The 21,632-nt window shown below is 42.2% G+C and overlaps 1 protein-coding gene across 1 annotated transcript in view; it reads right to left on the reverse strand.

Moving 5' to 3' along the window:
- The window catches only part of brd10 (bromodomain containing 10), a 107,347-nt gene that overhangs the window by 32,059 nt on the left and 53,656 nt on the right, over window positions 1–21,632 (reverse strand). The window contains exon 4 of the mRNA XM_043715189.2: window positions 2,309–2,391. Within this exon, the coding sequence (XP_043571124.2) occupies window positions 2,309–2,391 (83 nt within the window). The remainder of the gene's footprint in view (window positions 1–2,308; window positions 2,392–21,632) is intronic.

Below are 21,632 nucleotides of genomic sequence, written 5' to 3' on the forward strand. Positions count from 1 at the left end.
TGACACTGACATTTTTTACAAACCCACCGACTCCCACAGCTACCTGGATTACACCTCTTCCCACCCTACCTCTTTCAAAAATGCCATCCAGTATTCCCAATTCCTCCACCTCCACCATATTTGCTCCCAGGAGGACCAGTTCCACCACAGAACACACCAGATGGCCTGCTTCTTTAGAGACTGCAATTTCCCTTCCCACGTGGTTAAAGATGCCCTCCAACGCATCTCATCCACATCCTGCACCTCCGCCCTCAGACCCCACCCCTCCAACCGTAACAAGGACAGAACGCCCCTGGTGCTCATCTTCCACCCTACCAACCTCCGCATAAACCAAATCATCCGCCGACATTTCTGCCACCTCCAAAAAGACCCCACCACCAGGGATATATTTCCCTCCCCACCCCTTTCCGTCTTCCGCAACGACCGTTCCCTCCGTGACTACCTGGTCAGGTCCACGCCCCCCTACGACCCACCCTCCCATCCTGGCACTTTCCCCTGCCACCGCAGGAACTGTAAAACCTGTGCCCACACCTCCTCCCTCACCTCTATCCAAGGCCCTAAAGGAGCCTTCCACATCTATCAAAGTTTTACCTGCACATCCACCAATATTATTTATTGTATCCGTTGCTCCCGATGCGGTCTCCTCTACATTGGGGAGACTGGGCGCCTCCTAGCAGAGCACTTTAGGGAACATCTCCGAGACACCCGCACCAATCAACCAAACCGCCCTGTGGCCCAACATTTCAACTCCCCCTCCCACTCCCACTCTGCCGAGGACATGGAGGACCTGGGCCTCCTTCACCGCCGCTCCCTCACCACCAGACGACTGGAGGAAGAACGCCTCATCTTCTGCCTCGGAACACTTCAACCCCAGGGCAACAATGTGGACTTCAACAGCTTCCTCATTTCCCCTTCCCCCACCTCATCCTAGTTTCAAACTTCCAGCCCCGCACTGTCCCCTTGACTTGTCTGGACTTGTCCGACCTGCCTAGCTCCTTTTCCACATATCCACTCCACCCTCTCCTCCCAGACCTATCACCTTCATCTCCTCCCCCACTCACCCATTGTACTCTATGCTACTCTCTCCCCACCCCCACCCTCCCGTAGCTTATCTCTCCATGCTTCAGGCTCTGTGCCTTTATTCCTGATGAAGGGCTTTTGCCCGAAACGTCGATTTCGCTGCTCGTTGGATGCTGCCTGAATTGCTGTGCTCTTCCAGCACCACTGATCCAGAATCTGAATCAGATCAGCCAATTTTGCAAACTCTGGTATAAAGTTTGACTGTAGTTGAATGGCCCGTGACCTTTCTAACTCCCCTGACAGTGGCAGGTCATGGCATCTGTTGGATTGCCTTCTTGCGGTCGCTGGGCATTTCTTTGAGTCCCTACGATATGAGGTGTCCGAGGTATAGGCCTTGTGTTGTGCCAAGCTGCGCCTTTTGTGGGGCTGACCTTTAACCTTGCGGTTGCCAATTCCTGCAATACTAGCCCTAAAGCTTCCTGGTGTCCTGACTCGGACTCTGAGGAATTAGGATATCATTTACATATTGGAGGGCAATGCTACCCTCTGGTAAATATATTCTTTTTAGGATGTCACTCTTCAATCTGTGATATTGCAGTCATAGTTTGACTAGTGACTTGTATAGTTTTAGTAATACCTCTCTATTTTTATACTCCATTCGCTTTGAAAAAAATAATTTTACTTGTCCTTCCAATTATCCACTGAATTTCAATGCTAGCTTTGTGATTCATTCATTCGGACCCCAGCACCATTGTACTGCACCTTACGGGATCTTTGTCTATTTAAATAATGTGCAACACTTGTATTCCTCACATTTTTCCTTATTTTTCTTTCACCTGCCAAGTTTTTGCCATTCATTTTATCTCTCCAAATCCTTCTGCAGACACCATCACCCTCACTATTTGCCATCTGCATATATCTGCAAACTTGGTGATAGTTCATTCATTTCCATAGTCCAAGTCAGACATACATAGTAAACAACTGTGACCACAGACCCAGTTTAAAACTTGTAAAATCAGGATTAAGATACTAGATAGCAGACCAGAGTGTCTAAATAAGTCTGTAAACAATCATGCAATCTGGTACCAAAGTTTCTAGAGGTGATGCAGGACACATGTTGAAAAATATAAATGGCATTCATTGTTTTGAAAAATTCTCCATTAAATTACATCCTTCACTTTAAAATTTACATGATTACCAATACTAATTACTGCAACTAGAGAGTTTGATACTAATTTCAAGTTTCATGTTATTTCCTAAAACATTGCTGATGTGTTAGTAAACTCACCTGAAACTGTGGCACTGGAGGCAACTGTGGTGATATTAATTTCTTCTTCTTCTCATCTGCCTTTTCAGAATCTGGTTTCTTTGCTGAGAACAAACATGAGATAAGCACATTTAAATAACTGCAGCTCTTCAAAATATTGAGCATCAATTATGCTCTACAGAAATTTACCTATCAAATTAAAATTGTTCTTGTAATTATAATGAGAAGTTCACTAAGAAAAATGTTTCATAGGCATTATGTATTTTGACTTTATACAGATGGTCATGTATTCTCCATTGATTTCATGCTGAAAGTAAAACTTAACTGTCAAGGTACAAACATGGCCTCATCTTGTCATAAACACATGATGCTTTTGATCATTTATTTCCAAATACCACAGTTAAGATTAAAAATATATTTGATGAATAGAGCACCATGGTTTACTGGGTTGCCATTCACTGCTATAATTATCTTACTTCAGTGACATTCAAATACCAACGTACATTCAATTATTTCCACTGGGCTCTTCAGAAATCGAACATCCCGTGCCTCACTAAAGGGACAGCAGAAACGAAGGATAGAAAATCTTGAAGAAGAGCTGTGCAACAGTAATGATGCTGAATGAACTTGGTATGGCAGAGGTATGCACTCAGTGCCATTTTTGTTTGTCTAATTCTGAGCTAACTGTTTTAAGATTTTTCAATTCATTAGATAAAGTGGGGAAGGGATGAAATTACATGCTATGAGTGCACAATTGGCATTTGCTTTATTTCCAATAGTCCAGTCTTCAATAAGGGAACAAACTTGGAAGATGAACTTGCCAAAGCATTAGGCGAACGTGAGGACTGCAGATTAGAATCAGGAGTGTGGTACTAGAAAAGCACAGCAGGTCAGACAGCAAATGAGGAGCAGGAGAGTTGACATTTTGGGTAAAAGCCTTTGATCAGGAATGAGGCTATGAGCCAAGAGGATAGTGAGATAAATGGGAGGGTAGGGCTGGGGGAAGGTAGCTGAGAGTGCGGTAGGTAGATAAAGGTGGGGGTAATGGTGATAGGTGACAGGGGAGGGTGAAGCGGATAGGTGGGAAGGAAGATAGACAGGTAGGACAGGTCATAAGGACAGTGTCAAGTAGGAAGGTTGGATATAGGAATAAGGTGGGGGAGGGGAAATGAGAGAACTGGTGAAATCCATATTGATACCATGGGGTTGGAGGCTCCCGAGGCTTAAGATGAAGAGTCATTCCTCCAGATGTCGGGTTGTGAGGAGTGGCGATAGAGGCAGCCCAGGACCTGCATGTCCTTGGTGGAGTGGAAGGGGGAGTTGAACTGTTCAGCCACAGGGCAGTGGGGTTGGTTGGTGCGGGTGTCCTAGAGATATTCTCTGAAGCACTCTGCCAGTAGGCTTCCTGTCTTCCAAATGTAGAAGAGACTGCATCAGGAGCAATGGATATAGTAAACGATATGTGTGGAAGTGCAGGTGAAACTCTGATGGATGTGGAAGACTCTTTGGGGCATTGGAGGTGTGGGTGCATGCTTTGCAATTCCTGTTGTGGCAGAGGAAGGTGCCAGGAGGGGAGGTTGGGTTGGTGGGGGATTGGAGCTGACGAGGGACTCGCGGAGGGAACGGTCTTTATGGAAAGCAGATAGGGGTGCAGAGGGAAATATTTCTCTGGTGGCAGGTTATAGGTGGGGGAAATGGCAGAGGATGATGCGGTGTATATGGAGGTTGGTGGTGTGGAAAGTGAGGACCAGGAGGTTCTGTCCATGTTGCAATTGGAGGAGTAGGGTTCGAGGGCGGAGGTGCGGGAAATGGATGAGGTGAGCTGGATGACATCAACCACATGGGAGGGGAAACTGCTGTCTTTAAAGGAGGCGGCCACCTGGTATGTTCTATGGTGGAACTGGCGCAGCAATTGAGAATAAGGGATAGCATTTTTATCGGAGGCAGGGTCAAAGGAGGTGTAGTCCAGGTAGCTGTGGGTTTGTAGAAGATGTCAGTGTTGGGTTGGTCACTGTTGGAGATGGTCCAGGTGAATTCAAGGTCGACATGGAGCGGGTTGGTGAAATCGAAGAACTGTTCAACTTCCTCGTGGTGGCGCCAATGCAGAGAAAAAGGTGGGGAATGGTGCCGGTGTAATTACACAAGATGGACTGTTGCACATAACCGATAAAAAGACAGGCATAGCTGGGACCCATGCGGGCGCCTGCAGCTACCCCTTTCGCCTGGAGGAAGTGGAGAATACAAAGGAGAAATTATCGAGGGTGAGGACCAGTTCAGCCAAAAGAATGAGTGTGTCACTGGAAGGGTACTGATGGGGATGTTGGAAGAGGAAGAAACAGACTACTTGGAGGCCCTGGTCATGGCGTATGGAGGTGTTTAGAGACTGGATGTTTTGGAAGAGGTGGAGGGAGTGGGTGGCGTCCCGAACATAGGTGGGGAGTTCCGGACCAGGGGATAGGACAGTATCGAGCTATGTGGAGATGAGATCAATGGGGCAGGAGCAGGCCGAGATGATGGGTTGGTCGGGGAAGTCAGGCTTGTGGATCTTGAGTCGGAGGTAGAATCGGGCAGTGCGGGGTTTCTGGAACTATGAGTCTGGAAGCTGTGGGTAGGAGATCCCCTGAGGTGATGAGGTTGTGTACGGTCTGGGAGATGATGGTTTGATGATGGGAGGTGAGGCCATGGTCAAGGGTGCAGTAGGAGGAGGTGTCTACGAGTTGGTGCCTGGCTTCAGCAGTGTAGAGGTCAGTGCGCCAAACTACCACTACACCCCTCTTGTCTGCTGGTTTGATGGTGAGGTTCGGATTGGAGCCAAGGGAGTTGAGGGCTACACGTTGCGAGGGCGAGAGGTTGGAGTGGGGGAGGGGGATGGACAGTTTGAGGCATTCAACGTCCCAGCGGCAGGTGGAAATAAAGAGATCGAGGGCGGGTAGCAAACTGGCATGGGTATCCTGGTGGATGGGGTGTGTTGGAGGTGGACGAAGGGATCCTCGAAAGGTGTGAGGGAGTCTTGATAGAAAACGTAAGCCGGAGGCGGCAGAATTGTTTGATGTCACAATGCATGTTGAATTCATTGATCCAGGAGCGAGGGGGATGAAAGTAAGGCCTTTGCTGAGAACTGACTGTTCGTCCTCAGTGAGGAGGACGACTGGGGAATAGTGAAAACTCGGCAAGGCTGGGAGCTGGGACCTGGTATTGGGATGGAGTTGGGAGTGGGGATGGTAGCAGAGGGACTGGGGATGATGACAGTTATGGAAGGGACATTCACCCAGGGTATGCTGTGGGATCTACGGGGGGGGTGTCGTCGGCAATCTATCAGCGATGTTCAGGTCAGTGGCATCAATGAGGGTGGAAGTGGTTGCCAAAGCATTGGATAGTACTCTGGTATAATTCACACAAAAAACCTAGTTGCATCTTGAATAATCTAGCATTTCACGTGGAAATTAGGTAAGGAAAAATTTCTGTTATAAAAAGACATTTTATCTAAACTTTTCATCTTCTCATCAGGACATTCATTAAAATACTAATGTTATGGTATTAAAGTATAAAACAGTTGCTCCCTTTACTTTGTTTTAAGTGGTTCATAGGATGTGGGTCTCACTGGCTATCGTAACAGTTATTGCAAATCCCTGATTGCTATTGAGAAGGTGGTGATCCATTGTACTGTTTGGCATGCAACAACAGCCACAGAGCTGTTCAGGAATTTTAGGATTTGACCCAGTAACAGTGAAGGAACAGAAATACAGTTCTAACTCAGGATGATATGGAGCTTGGAGGGGCAATTTGTTGGTTGTAGTTTTCACAAATACCTGCTGCGCTTGTCTTCGCAGTGGGAGTAGTTACAGGTTTGAAAGGTGCAGAAGGAGCCTTGATGAGTTACTGCAATGCATTTAATGGATGGCACACACCGCTGCACCTGTGCGTCAGTGGTAAAGGGAGTGAATGTTGAAGTTGGCCGATGGGGCACCAATCAAATGTGCTTTGGAACTTTCGTGCTGGGAGTGCTGTTAGAGCTGCACTCATCCGGGGTGGGGTATTCCAACATTGATATTCTTGTAAATGCTCTGATAAGAACAAGACAGAGTTTTTACAAAATGTGTTATTTTTCAGTATTTATCGAATACTGTATCACCAAATCTTTACAAAGAAAAATATTAAAGGTCATAAGAAAACAGCGGAGCCTGAGTTGTATTTGCGATGTTTAATCTGTGCAATGCCTAAGTTCAAGCATGTAACATCTACATTCAGTCTGGTTCTTGGTTGCAAATAGTCTAATCTGATATAGAAGAAAGATTTTTAGAATAGTCTGTTGCCTGCAAGATCTGGAGGAGTTCCACACAGTAAAAGCAGATCAAGACTTTGGGCAACTCAGGGTTAGCAGTATGTCCCAAGGATTTATTGTGCCAATACAGCCTTGAACATTTTGCACTCATTCAGGAAAATCCTGTGCTCAATCACAAAGTAGATGACTTTCACAACTGTGCCTATTTTTCTATGCTTGTTCTAAGTTGCCCACCATAGACAAATGTATTTTGCTTAAGATGTCAGTTTGGCAAACAAAATATTCTTGTGGTTCCTGAATATATTGTGTTGAAAGGCTGCTAGATTTGCCCAGCTTTTCTCTTGGAGAGAATTCCAATTTTGCCTCTACACGTTGGCAGTGATTTGTTTCTGTTGGTTTTATTTGCAACCCAACATAGTCATCGGGAGTAGAGTGCTTAACCTTTAGGGATAGGATTCCAGGACAGGGCATTCTCATCTTTGATCTAAATTTTATTTCAATTTAATGGTCCATCATTTGTGAATCTTGTGTGTGCAAAAGTTTGGAAGGTTTGTTTACAAGTGAATATATCCAAAACAGATCACCAATCTATGCTAGAATCAGCAACTTGTTACATTTAAGTCACTGGAACATTTATTTACTTTTAAATACAGCTTGAGGTTTTATTAAGCTTACACATAAAGCTCATATACACCACGGTTTGATAGCCCCATTTAATACTGCATGCCAGTACTACCATACATAGAACCATAGAAATTACACAGCATGGAAGGTGTCCTTATCATCATCCTGTCCATGACAAAGATAAACAGTTGCCCTTGCTAATTTCATTTTTCTGCACACGTCCAACATCCCTGGAGTATATACATCCAGGCACTTTTTGAAAGTTTAGGGGCTCTGCCACCATCACCAACTCAGGTAGCGAATTCTGGACACCCAGCACCTTCCACGTAAAAAAACAATTTTCCTCATGTCCCCTCTGTTCCTTCTAACACTTAGCTTGAACCTAAAACTCCTAGTTTTTGAATTCTCTGCAAAAGAAAACCGGTTCCCCTGTCTACGCTATTTCTACCCTACACAATTTGGTATACCTCAATAATGTCACTCCTCAGGCTTTTGTTTCAAGGAAAACAACCCCAACCTTTCCAAACTCTCCTCATAGCGACAATTCTCCAGCCCTGGCTTCATTCTAGTAAATCTTCTTAGCAATCTGTCCACAGCAATTACGTCCTTTCTGAAACGTGATGACCAGAAATGCACAGTGTCTTCTACATCCCAGTGATTAGTTATTCTTTTATATGTAGCTTCTTGATGAGGCCAGTCTGACACACACTCTCCAGATTCATTGTGGGATCTTGTATTACTGACTTCAGAAATCTTAAAAATACAGAACTCCAGATGAGATGATAATACTGGATTCAATTCTATGACCACCTCCAATAATAAAGCTGTCTAGTGTGCTAGGCTACCAGTGGGTGTCACAAAGTTAGTCCTTTTTTTTTCTAAAAGCTGTTCCTTGGCACAAGGATACTCTGTCCTTGATTTTTTTCAGAGGTTAATAAATCAGGCTGGGCTCCGATCAGACTGGTTTGGTACAGAGATGAAAAGGATTTTGAGAGGCCTTTTGTTAATGTGTAAACAGATGAGACTTCAGGCCAAAGTGGTCATGTTTTAGAAGTGACCTGCAGAATGAAAGGGGAGTGGTCACCTCTCTAGCTGAGCAGTTTAGTTCAGTCCAGAACTGGTTGCGAGTTCAACAGTGAGCTGCATGGAAACTCTCTCTTCTGCCCTTCAAACTTCAGCCTGTAAGTATTGGACCCTTTTCTGTACTGTGTTTTAAAGGGGGCTCGCTTATTGGGACTGTTGTCTATATTCGGAACAGCATACTTAACTCTAGTTTGGATAGACTGAGTTCTATAGGTTTTCTTTGTTCTGTTCTTAGTGTTTCATTCTGTAATTTTGTGAATAAATGTTTTGTCTGTTTTAAACCTGGTAGTCAACATCGCTAACTTAATCCACATAATTTTCACTGTACACTTACCAAAACAAATTGCAAAATTATGGTGTGGGCTGCCTGCTTAAGAATATTTTGAGTGGTCTGGCCTAGTCCGTAACAGTAGGTTACCAAAGTTTGTGGTAGAGAAGTGAAGCGAGAGAGAAAAAAAAGCAACAGGACACCAAGTATAAAACGTAGCTTATCGGTGATAACTTAATGGCCCTGATTGTCCTGCCAAAGCAATGCAGAGTTCAATAACAGTATTAAGTAAATTGTAGAGAAGAATGGAGATACATTACAAGTTATTTAACAGTTTACACTGCCTGCTATTATCCTCTCAAAGCAACAGGCATGCATCCTCTACCTCTCACGAGTTTAAAGATGTTTCTGCACATGGCTATTTATTACCAATTAAGCTCTGCAAACAAGGTATGGATTGTTACTTAATTAAGTATTCATTAAATAAAAGTATCTTCCTAGAATATTAATAAACCTTTGCACTTGAAAGGGAATTAGAAAATGCTCAGTATCATTCTGAGAGATGAAGTTTTCATTTTGTTTTTTTTTAAATATTTTTCCACTTTTCAACCACTTTCTCCCTCTGTACCACTATGATCAAGTGCCTTCTGCAGTAAAATTGTTTTTTTTAATAGATATTTTTATTAGAAATTTAACATTTTTACAAGTTTACAAAAATAAACAAAACTCTCAAATATAAACATTGATATACAATTAAATCAAATATACAATAGCCAAAATTTAACAAAAGAAAAAAAAACCAAAAAAGAAAAAAAACCAAAACTCAACTATCTACTAATCTAACCTACAACTAACTAGAGTGTATATTTAAGTCTCTTACATGCTCGGAATGTGTTAACATCAGATGTAATAAAACCCATATTCGTGCGGGATTTCTCTCCTAAGGGGCCCCGGACCAGCCAGGTTTGTAATCTCAATTAAATAAAAGCCCTTGTTAGGATAGCCGAAATATCTGTATTTATGTAATTCAAGAAGGGCTGCCATATTTTATAAAATAATTCGGTCTTTCGGTGCACCATATTTGTAAGGAAGTCAAGGGGAATACACTCCATAATTAATCTGTGCCAATTTGAAAGTCCAGGAGGGCCCTCAGCCACCCAGTTCACCAAAATATTTTTCCTTGCACAGAAAGAAAGAATAGAAAATAGTCTCTTCCCGTACATGTCCAGGGAGGGAAAGTTCGAAAAGTCCAAAAGGAGAGATACAGGGTCCACTTTAATTTCCGTTCCTAAAATTTCTGTCAGGGTACTTGCTACTTTAGTCCAATATCTACGGATCTTATGACAGGTCCATAGGCAATGTACAAGAGTGCCCACCTCTATTTTGTATTTGGGACATATTGGAGATGCTCCTGCCTTAAATTTTGCCAGTCGAAGCGGTGCTATATGGGCCCTATGAAGTATCTTCAGCTGGATAGCCTGAGTTCTGTTACAGATAGTAATTCTTCTAGCGTTTTCCCAAATATCATTCCACGTTTCTATAGAGATTTCTAGTCCCAAATCCTGATCCCATGTTTTAAGCAGATTATCCATATCTCCCGATACTTCATGTAGTAAATGATAAATAGTACTGACGGAAGATACCCCCACTGGTCGTAGGACACTACATTCTCTATCTGATTTATAAAGACTATCTAATAACGTAGTCTTCTTCTGTATATAATCTCGAATTTGGAAATATCGAAAGAGGTCTCCATTAGGTAATCTGAATTTCTGACGCAGCTGTTCAAAAGACATCAGGACCCCATCCTTAAATAGGTCCCCTAAACAGGAGATATCCCTGGATCTCCAGAGTTTAAAAGTGGCATCTGTAAACCCCGGTTGGAATCCCCATGCTCCCACTATCGGTGCATAGGGGGATGTTTTATGTGAGTTGCCCTCATTTTGTCGCATTATATTCCAAGCCTTAATTGTGTTTAGTATTATAGGGTTTTTACAGTGATCTGTAATGATTTTTCTCTTGTCTGAAAATAAGAGGTTAATAAGTGGGTATTTTACTTGAGAGGCCTCGATGTCCAACCAGATTGATTGTGGATCAGACAAGACCCAATCAGCTATGTAACTTAATAGGGAACTTAACTGATATTTCCTAAAGTCTGGGAAGTCCAATCCTCCCCTAGTCTGTGGAAGCTGTAGCTTCTTCAGCTTAATGAGGGGCCGTCTATGATTCCAGATAAAGGAACCCAGCCAGCCATATAACTTACGTAGAGCCGTCCTCGGCAGCATCACCGGAAGCATTCTCATAGGATATAAGAGACGGGCCAGGACATTCATTTTGATTAGTGCTATTCTACCCAACCAGGAAATTGGACGGTCTCCCCATCGCTGGAGGTCCTGCCTTATCCTTTCCAGTAAATACACAAAATTAGCCTTATACAACTGACCAAATACTGGAGTAATAAAAATGCCTAAATATAAGCCGCCCTCCAGGGACCAGCGAAAGGGAAAAAGGGATCCGTCCACTAAGTGGGGTGTCATAGCAATGTCACCCATTGGCATAGCCTCCGATTTTGAAAAATTAATTTTATAGCCTCAGAATGCGCTAAATGTATTAATAACTTGGATTAGGCGAGGTACGGACATCAGAGGATTACTAAGGAACGGACATCAGAGGATTACTGAGGAATAGAAGAACATCATCTGCATAAAGGGTAATTTTATGTTTACCTGTACCAATCCTCAGGGCCGTTATATTAGGATCAGCTAGTATAGCTTCTGCTAGTGGTTCAATTATTAGCGTAAATAACAATGGCGAGAGGGGACATCCCTGACGGCAGCCCCTACCCACACTGAAGCTATCCGAGCCTAATCCATTGGTAACCACAACTGCTTTGGGATCATTATACAATGTTGAGACCCATTTGGTAAACACCTGTCCAACGCCAAACCTTTCCAATGTGTAAAACAAATCTGACCATTCAACCCTATCAAATGCCTTTTCCGGGTCTAATGAAACTACTACTCCTGGTATCTTTCCCTGATGACAGGCTTGAATCATATTCAAAACCCTTCTAATATTATTGGATGATCTACGGCCCTTAATAAACCCCGTCTGATCCTCCTTTATAATATGTGGCAGTATCCTTTCTAGTCTCAGTGCTAATGTTTTAGAAAGGATTTTAAAATCTACATTTAGCAAGGATATTGGTCTATATGATGTACAATCTTCTGGATCCTTTCCTTTTTTAAGGATAAGAGAGATATTTGCCTCTTTCAGCGAAGGCGGGAGACAGCCCTGACTATATGTATAGTTATACATGTCCATAAGTGGACCAGCCAATATTTCTGTAAATTCTTTATAGAATTCAGCTTGAAAACCATCTGGGCCCGGTGCCTTACCACTCTGAAGTTGCCTAATTGCATCAAGTATTTCTTGGACTGTTAGAGGAGCATTTAGGACCGATACCTGTTCCGGAGTTAGGCCTGGAAAGGTCAAATTTTTTAAAAAATGACTGCATCCTCCTCATCCTATCTTCACAATCCTGCCATTTATATAACTGAGAATAAAATTCTCTAAAGATCGCATTAATCTTTTTATGATCATGAGTCAAAATACCCGTACTTTCCTTGATAGACATAATAGTCTGAGGGGCCTTTTTTTTCTTTGCAAGAAATGCTAAGTATCTACCCGGTTTGTCGCTATATTCATATAACCTTGGTTTTGCAAATAATATTTCCCTCTTAGCCGTTTGAGTAAGCATAGTGTTTAGAGCTGTCCTAAGAGCAGTAATCCTTTGCAATTTAATAATAGAAGGTCTATCAGTGTATGCGGTTTCAGCTGCTTTTAAGCGAGCTTCAAGCAGAGGCTGTTGTTCTCCCTTCAATTTCTTCTGGGTCGCTGAGTAGGAGATGATCAAACCTTGCGTGTAAGCTTTGATAGTCTTCCACATCATTGATGGGTTGCTAGCTGTACCTGAATTAATTTCTAAAAAAGTTTTAAATTCTTGAGAGAAGTACTTTACAAATTTACTATCTTTCATTAGGAAGGGGTCCATACACCAATGACGAGGGGATGTCCTATTGTTCCTCGCCTTAGTTTCCATATATACAGCAGCGTGGTCGGAAATTGCTATACTACCTATTTTACAGGATGACATATCAATTCTGGTATGACATTTATGTGGATTGGAGTAGAAAGAAAAATCTCTGCCCTGTGGATGAAGACATCTCCATACATCTACTTATCCTAATTCTTTGTTCAGATCCATCAATTGTCTAGATCTGGGAGATACTCCTGCAGTACTCTTGGGAATCCTATCTATTTCCGGATCCATAATACAATTAAAGTCTCCCCCTATAATTGTATGACGGGCACCAAAAGCCATCAATTTTGAAAAGGCTTCCGTTATAAATTTAAAGGGATGTGCCGGGGGGCAGTACAAATTTAAAATCCCATATTCCTCTCTATTTATGAGGGCTTTAATCAAAATATATCGTCCAGATTGGTCTTTTATCTGCTTTAGGATTTTGAAAGGGAAATTCTTCCGAACAAGAATAACAACTCCCCTGCTTTTTGAGCTAAAAGAAGAAAAAAAGGCCTGATCAAATCCACCCTGTCGTAATTTCAAGTGTTCTTTATCTGACAGGTGTATCTCCTGTAGGAGAACTATATCAACTCCTTCCTTCTTAAGATTTGATAATATTTTCTTCTTTTTGACTGGTGAATTACTCCCCTTGACATTCCAGGTGCATCACTTAACCGACTGATCAACCATAATCATCTGGGCAAATCAGAGACCCCTCGGGAGGGGAAACCCTATCCAGAACATCCCGAGCGTAGAGCATATAAAATTTACAAAAATAAAGCCTCTCTAATACACTCACAACAATACAATAAAAAACTATTTCTAAATAAAAAAAATATAAAATATAAAACGTATCTAAGTGGAGATTTTCCCCCTTGTTCCCAGGGGGTGTCACTTCCTCTCCAAAAGTCCATCATATATGTTAATACCATATATAAACATATAACTATAAAATTACAACCTCAACAAATAATAATTAAATATAAATATAGTAATACAAAATAACAAGGGAGAAACAACCCCGCTCCTAAAGACAGAGGTAAAATTGAAAAAGGTAACCACCTCCCCCCACCATTAACCAAACCCCCCAGCTTGTGTGTGTGTGTGTATATATATATATATATATATATATATATATATACACACACACACACACACACACATATATACATACATCCCACATATATACATAAAATAATAAAAGAAAACAACCCCGGGGGGGGGGGGGGGGGAGGAGAGAAAATCAAATCCCTCTCCCCACCCCCCCCATGATAATATTAAACAGTAAGATAAGAGAAAAAAAAGGGGGGGGATATAAACCAAAGCAGGGGGGGGAGGCAAACCAACATCCATTATGTCTTACAGTTTATCTAAGAGAGTCCAAGAATTCCTTAGCCTTTTCTGGCGATCCGAAGTTATATACGGATCCTTCATGGTTAAAGCATAGCGTCGCTGGGTAGCGTAAGGAGTACTGAATATTTAAGTCCCTTAAACGCTTCTTCGCCTCGTCGAATGCCTTCCTCTTTCGGACCAGAGCTGGGGAAAAGTCCTGGAATAACATGATCTTGGATGCTTTACAGATCACAGCTTGGAGGTCTTTTCCAAGATTTCTAGAGGCTTCTAGGAGTATCTGCCTCTCCTTCTAGCTCTACAGCCGGAACAGGACCGGGCGTGGGCGCTGGCTCGAGCCGGGCCCGCGTATTGCGACCCGGTAGGCCCATTCTACCCTTACCTGGCCTGATCCAGCTTCCAGGTTTAAAAGCTGTGGCAGCCACTGTTCGAGAAACACTAAGCTGGCCTTCCTCTTCCCGTTCGGGAAGGCCCAGCAAACGAATATTTTTTCTACGACCTCGATTATCGAGGTCGTCAATGTGATTCTCTAAGGTCCAGACTCACTGTTTGAGAGTCCGGACCTGATCCACGGCCGATTGCACTGTAGTTTCAGAGGTCGCGGCCTTTAACTCCGCCCCTCCGACTCAGCGCTCAATTTCTTGGATGTCTCGGTCGTGCTTCTGCAGCGCGGCCGAGAGTGAGTCCCATCAATTTCAGGATTCTTCGATGAAAGCATCGATCTTCGTGTCCAGTTTGGAGATAATTTCTACAAGGCTTGTTACTGGCGGTAAGTCCCCCGGGGCGGCTGTGGACGCCTCAGCTGCAGCTGGAGAGGGTGGGCAAGGGATTCCTGCTTGTTGAGAGCTGCGGGCTCCCTTCCCTTTAGTCATTTTTACTAAAGATTAGATTGTTTAAATTTAATATTAAACAACTAATTAAATTAAACAGCTATTATAAATGATTTGGTAAGTGTGGTGGGGATGGGTGACCCACTTTACCCAAGTCTTGGGAGGAGCACTGTAGACTCAGACTTGCTGGGTCGCCGCCATCTTGGATTCCCCCCCCCCAGTAAAATTGTTAAGTCAAAAAGCCCACAATTAGTATGAGGTGTAATTTTCAGATAGTCATGGAAGCCTTTTTTTAACCCGATTTGCATGTAAAAATTGTGCTTAGAAAAATAAAAAACAGTGGAGCAGTGCCCTTGTTCTTCAAATCGTTCACACTTCACAATGGCCTCACATTGAACAGTTAAACCATTGAAAAATATTGGGAGTTAGCATTGGAAAAAATATTCTGGCTTATTGTATCACATTCAAAGAGTCTGCCATGTTTGATTGACATGGTTTCTGTGCTTTTGAGCTGCAATGCAAAATCCCATAGCATCGCCATGGTGTTTGCAGCTACAGCTAGATGATTAAGTAGATATTCATTGGGCTGTTTGGGTTCATCAGGGCATTAATCTTCCTTTCCTTTGAAGCTTGGATCAGGAATGCAGACAAACCGTGTCAATGAAAGTAAATGTACCAGAGGGGTTAACCAGGTGACTTTGTTGGTCTCGTGCTGCATGGCATAACTCTCCTCCAATTAGTAGGCATAGCCATAAGACAAAAATGCTTGAATTCAACTATTTCAGTGTTACCAATCTATAACTCTGGCTTATCAGAGTGCATCTTTCTAATAGATTTCCTATTCTGCTGCCAGGAATAGGTGGCAACTTAAACCGAAACTACAGTTGTGGCTATCAAAATTTGACTCAAGATTTCACTGTTTCTATTTCTCACAATCCATAAATTTCATTTATCAAAGTGATACATTTTAAATTCAGCCAACAATAAAATTGTAACTGCTTCTGCCTTTTACACATCTCTGCCGAACAGAAGTTTGATTTGAATACCTATTAAATTGGGAATATACTGTAGTGCATCTTTTAAACTCTGGAAATAATAGTTATATTGAGGAATTTTCTTTATATCAACTGGTTAGCAAATCTACAAATAGCTCAGTACAAATAATTTACATCAATACAACTATGGAAAGATACTTCAGATGCTGTTAGATTCAAAACATGTTTTAGCATTCAGCAGCAGCATAAGTGGTTGACTACAAAAAATATTCCATTTTAAAACCAGTCCTGGTGTAAATATATCATTGAAGATCACATCACGTTAAGCTTCAATTAGACAAGAACTATTTACAATTGTGCACCACTATTTTTGTTGAGATCCACCATTATCTGTAAAACCATTTGGGCCACTTCTATATTAAGGTACATGTGCATTCTCTGACAAGGGATGTCCAAAGTTTTGCCTAATTGGTCACAAAGCTGCATATTAGAGCTCCAAGGGCCATCTAAGTATTGATGGATGACGAAAGATCATTGTCCATCTTGCTTGTCTTCTAGCATCTTGGTAACAGCAGAATATATAGGGACAATTAGAAAATAAAAGCATTAAAAGCAATTCATTTATATTCATAGTTAAAATAATTTAGGTAATTAAATCTTGCACAAGATTACCTTGCAGGGAAATAACACTCTCCAGCAACACATCAACACTTCAGAATAGGTTTATCCAAATGTTCAAATGCACTAAAATCAAACAAGTAAATTTATATCCTCAAAATATGGACTAGATTTTAAGAGATGGGCCACCTGGGCTTCATATGTTGACTGTAACTCAAATACTGTAAAAGGTTTGTGCAAATACAATTTCATTCCTGCATTGTTAAAAGGCAGACAAGATACTTGCTGTAGATGGCTGCATGAAAATAAGCTATAGACAACTTTCTATGGAAAATCTAAATTACTTGTGGCAGGATAAAACCATGCTGCACATAGAATCAGTTCTGACATAATGCAATAGTTCCGTTCTCATGCAATCTCACGTTAAGAAAGCCGTGCAATAGTTGTGCCATTTAAACGAAAGGGGCCAGATTCAAATAGCCAATACAGGTAAGGAAAGCTTGAATTCTACAATAAATGGTATAAATTCTTCAATCGTTTTAAAGCCAATTCGCATAGACAAAACTCATGTTGTAGCAGGACCGACTATACTTATTTCTGTCAAGTCTTCAGGTTTTCAGCTGGCGGTGTCTTCAAAATGGTGGCCACGTTCCTTTGGATAGGTTCACACATCACTATTGACAAGTTGGACCAAAGGTTCTGTTTCCATCTCTACGACTCTTACTCCAATAAACTGTATCTATAACAACTAGCTCTTTCAAATATAAGCTGCAAAAGATCACTGTTCCCTTCGAAAATGCACAGCACCTTTTAGCTTTTTTATTATAACTGTGCACATGCTAGTATGGGACAAGCCTGCAAAACACTTTGCAGATTGCTGCATTCCTGTGTACTCGTGCAGCACAGCAGGAGCATTGTTCGAGGCTCACCAACATTCAGTGATGGCACTTAAAGTCAAAAGCCACATTTAGAAAACTCCCTCTGCCATCTCCGTGCATGAACATATTTTAACATTTTGCCCAAGATTTTTTTAAATTCATAAAGTACATTAATATCTTCTGGAATCCTGGAACCCTGTAGATTCATAAATTAATCCAAGCAGCACACTGGATCAGGTGTTAGAACTGCTGCCTCACAGCACCAGAGACTAAGATTTGATTCTCGGGTGACTGGCTGTGTGGAGTTTCTGCCAGGAGCTCCAGCTTCCTGCTCCAGTCCAAAAACGTGTAGGTTCGACAGAACTAGCCAAGCTAAATAGTCCATGGGGTCCAGGGGTGGGCAGCTTAGGTGAATTAGCCATGGTAAATACAGGGTTACTGTGTTAGGGTTGGGAACTGGGTCAGGTTGGAATGCTCTTCGGAGGGTTGATGCAGATCCAATGGACACTGCAGGGATTGTATACGTGATTTGAAAGTCAAATTTCAAAGCAAGTTCAATTCAATTCCAGGATAACAGCAATGGATTTGAAGGTTTTTTTGAAAAGTTGTTAGTGATTTAGAAAGCATGGCAGCCATTAGCTTTTGACAAGGACTATTTGTTCTTTTGCACTCAGTCATAGAGATGTACAGTAGGGTTCCTTTTATATCTTTCCCCTCTCATCCTAAACCTATGCCCTCTAGTTCTGGACTCCCCCACCCCAGAGAAAGGACTGTCTATTTATCCTATCCATGCCCATCATGATTTTATAAACCTCTATAAGATCACCCCTCAGCCTCCGACGCTCCAGAGAAAAGAGCCCTAGCCTATTCAAACTCTCCCTATAGCTCAAATCCTTCAACCCTGGCAACATCCTTGTAAATCCTTTCATGTTTCACAACATCCTTCCGATAGGAAGGAGACCAGAACTGCATGCAATATTCCAAAAGTGGCCTAACCAATGTCCTGTACAGCCGCAACATGACCCCCCAACCCCCATACTCTGTTCTCTGACCAATAAAGGAAAGCATACCAAACATAATCTTCACTAACCTATCTACCTGAGACTCTAAAAGAGCTATGAACCTGCACTCCAAGGTCTCTTTGTTCAGCAACACACTTTCCATTAAGTGTATAAGTCCTGCTAAGATTTGCTTTCCCAAAATGCAGCACCTTGCATTTATCTAAATTAAATTCCATCTGCCACACCTCAGCCCATTGGCCCATCTGATCAAGATCCCGTTGTTATTCAACGTAACCTTGTTTGCCGTCCACAACACCTCCAATTTTGGTGTCATCTGCAAACTTACTAACTAAACCGCTTATGTTCATATCCAAATCATTTATAAAAATGACAAAAAGTAGTGGACCCAGCGCTGATCCTTGTGGCACTCCACCGGTCACAGGCCTCCAGTCTGAAAAAGAACCCTTCACCACCACCCTCTGGCTTCTACCTTTGAGCTAGTTCTGTATCCAAATGGTCAGTTCTCCCTGTATTCCATGAGATCTAACCTTGCTAAATCTGTCGAATGCCTCACTGAAATCCACATAGATTCACGTCTACCATTCTCCCCTCACCAATCCTCTTTGTTCCTTCTTCAAAAAACTCAATCAAGTTTGTGAGACATGGTTTCCCATGCACAAAGCCATGTTGACTATCCCTAATCAGTCCTTGCCTTTCCAAATACACGTAACATCCTGCCCCTCAAGATTCCAACAACTTGTCCACCACCAACGTCAGGCTCACTGGTCTATAGCGCATTGACTTGTCCTTACCACCTTTCTTAAACAGTGGCACCACGTCAGCCAACCTCCAGTCTTCCGGTACCTCAACTGTGACTATCGATGATACAAATATCTCAGCAAGAAGCCCAGCAATCACTTCCCTAGCTTCCCATAGGGTTCTAGAGTACTCCTGTTCAGGTACTGGGAATTTCCACTTTTATGCATTTCAAGACATTCAGCACTTCCTCCTCTGTAATATGGACATTTTTCAAGATGTCACTATCTATTTCTCTACATGTCCATGTCCTTTTCCACTGATGCAAAATACTCGTTTAGTATCACCCCCATCTGCTGCAGCTCCAGATAAAGGCCACTTTGCTGATATTTGAGGGGCCCTATTCTCTCCATAGTTATCCTTTTGTCCTTAATGTATTTGTAAAAAACCCTTTGGATTCTCCTTAGCTCTATTTGCCAAAGCTATCTCATGTCCGCCTTTTGTCCACCTGATTTCTCTCTTAAGTATACTCCGACTTTCTTTATACTCTAAGGATTCACTCAATCTATCCTATCTATACCTGACATACGCTTCCTTCTTTTTCTAAACCAAACCCTCAATTTCTTCAGCATTCTTTACACTTACCAGCCTTTCCTTTCACCCTAACAGGAATATACTGTTTCTGGGTATCTCATTTCTGAAAGCATCCCATTTTCCAGCCATCCCTTTACCTGCGAACATCTGCCCCCAATCAGCTTCTCAAAGTTCTTGCCTAATAGTCAAAATTTCTCCAATTTAGAAATTCAACTTTTAGATCTGATCTATCCTTTTTCATCACTATTTTAAAACTGATAGAATTATGGTCTCTAGCTCCGAAGTGCTCTCCCACTGACACCTCACTCGCTTGTCCTGCCTTATTTCCCAAGAGTAGGTCAGGTCGGTACATTCAAATACAGAATCTGAACATTTTCTTTTACGTATTTAAAAAAATTCTCTTCATCTAAACCCTTAACACTATGGCAGTCCCAGTCTACGTTTGGAAAGTTAAAATCCCCCACCATAACCACCCTATTATTCTTATGCATAACTGAAATCTCCTTCCAAATTTGTTCCTCAGTTTCTCTGACAATTAAGGGGTCTATAATACAATCCCAATAAGGTGATCATCCCTTAGTTCTCAGTTCCACCCAAATAACACCTGGATGTATTTCGCCGCAGTTGGGACTAGATTGGGTTGAGATATCTGATTGGCATGGACAAGTTGGACCAACGGGTCTGTTTCCATGTTGTACATCTCTATGACTCTATGAATATCCTCCCCTCAGTGCAGCTGTAATGCTATCCCTTATCAAAAATGCCACTCCCCCTCCTCTCTTGCCTCCATTTCTGTCTTTCCTGTAGCATTTGTATCCTGGAACATTCAGCTGCCAGTCCTTTCCATGCCTGAGCCACGTTTCTGTAATTGCTATGATATCCCAGTCCCACGTTCCTAACTGTGCCCAGAATTCATCTGCCTTCCCTGTTAAATTAACTTGCATTTATTTCAATGCAGGAGCCTATCAGTCATACCTTTTTCTCTGCTTTGTCCCTGCCTGCACTGACTATTTGACTCGTTTCTTTTCTCAATTGCACCAGTCTCAGATTGATCTCCTGCATCACTGTCTCTCTGGGTGCTAACACTCCTGTCTCCCTTCCACCTTCCACCCCCCCCCCCCCCCCCCCCCCCCCCCCTTCCACACCTCCCCCCATAGTTTAAATCCTCCGGAGCAGCTCGAAGAAATCTCCCTCCCAGTATATTAGTCCCCTTTCAATTCAAGTGCAATCCGTCCTTCTTGTACATGTCACTTCTACCCCAGAAGAGATTCTAATCATCCAAAAATATGAATCCTTCTCCCATTCACCAGCTCTTCAGAAATGCATTCATCTGCTCTATCCTCCTATTCCTACCATCACTAGCTCGTAGCACTGGCATTCAATATTGAACCTGAACAAAGGAAAAGTCCACTTTTTTAAAAACCGATATTACAGGTGCAAATATGACTCCATCTGCTGGAACTAATCAAAACAAATGACTATCTGCACTTAAAATGGCAAGATTTATCCAGTCTTATGTTTAAAGTTACAGACATGCCATTTAAACTCAGAGGTCCAATTGTTTTGGTGATTTCAAATTAAAATACTTCCAGTGTGGAAATTCTCATACGGCAGTGTAACCTTCCAACCCTACAACGTTTCAGTATCAATCCAAATTCAGTGGTGCCAAAATTGCAACTACAGTCAGCATAAGGAAACATCCTGCTTTCAAAAAGATGCAGACAGTCATTGCAAATTATGGAGAGCCTTCAACATACCAAGAAGTCTGCAACTTAAGACAGTGGACACATGCAATAGTGAAAAGAAATAGTTGAAAATGGAGATTTTCTTACCAAGCATGCATAGCAGAGAAAACCCATCATCTCAAACTGAATGGTTGCAAAGCTCTGTCACTAAAGTAAAGTAGAGGGATCTCTTTGCTGCTATGGAGGAGTAAATAGATAGCCATTCCACAAAAGCGAGGAACACCAGTCATGGGATGG

This window comes from Chiloscyllium plagiosum, unplaced genomic scaffold, assembly GCF_037043375.1.
Source record: "Chiloscyllium plagiosum isolate Xiang-an unplaced genomic scaffold, Cpla_swu_hap1 HiC_scaffold_2, whole genome shotgun sequence".
Classification (NCBI taxonomy): Eukaryota; Metazoa; Chordata; class Chondrichthyes; order Orectolobiformes; family Hemiscylliidae; genus Chiloscyllium; species Chiloscyllium plagiosum.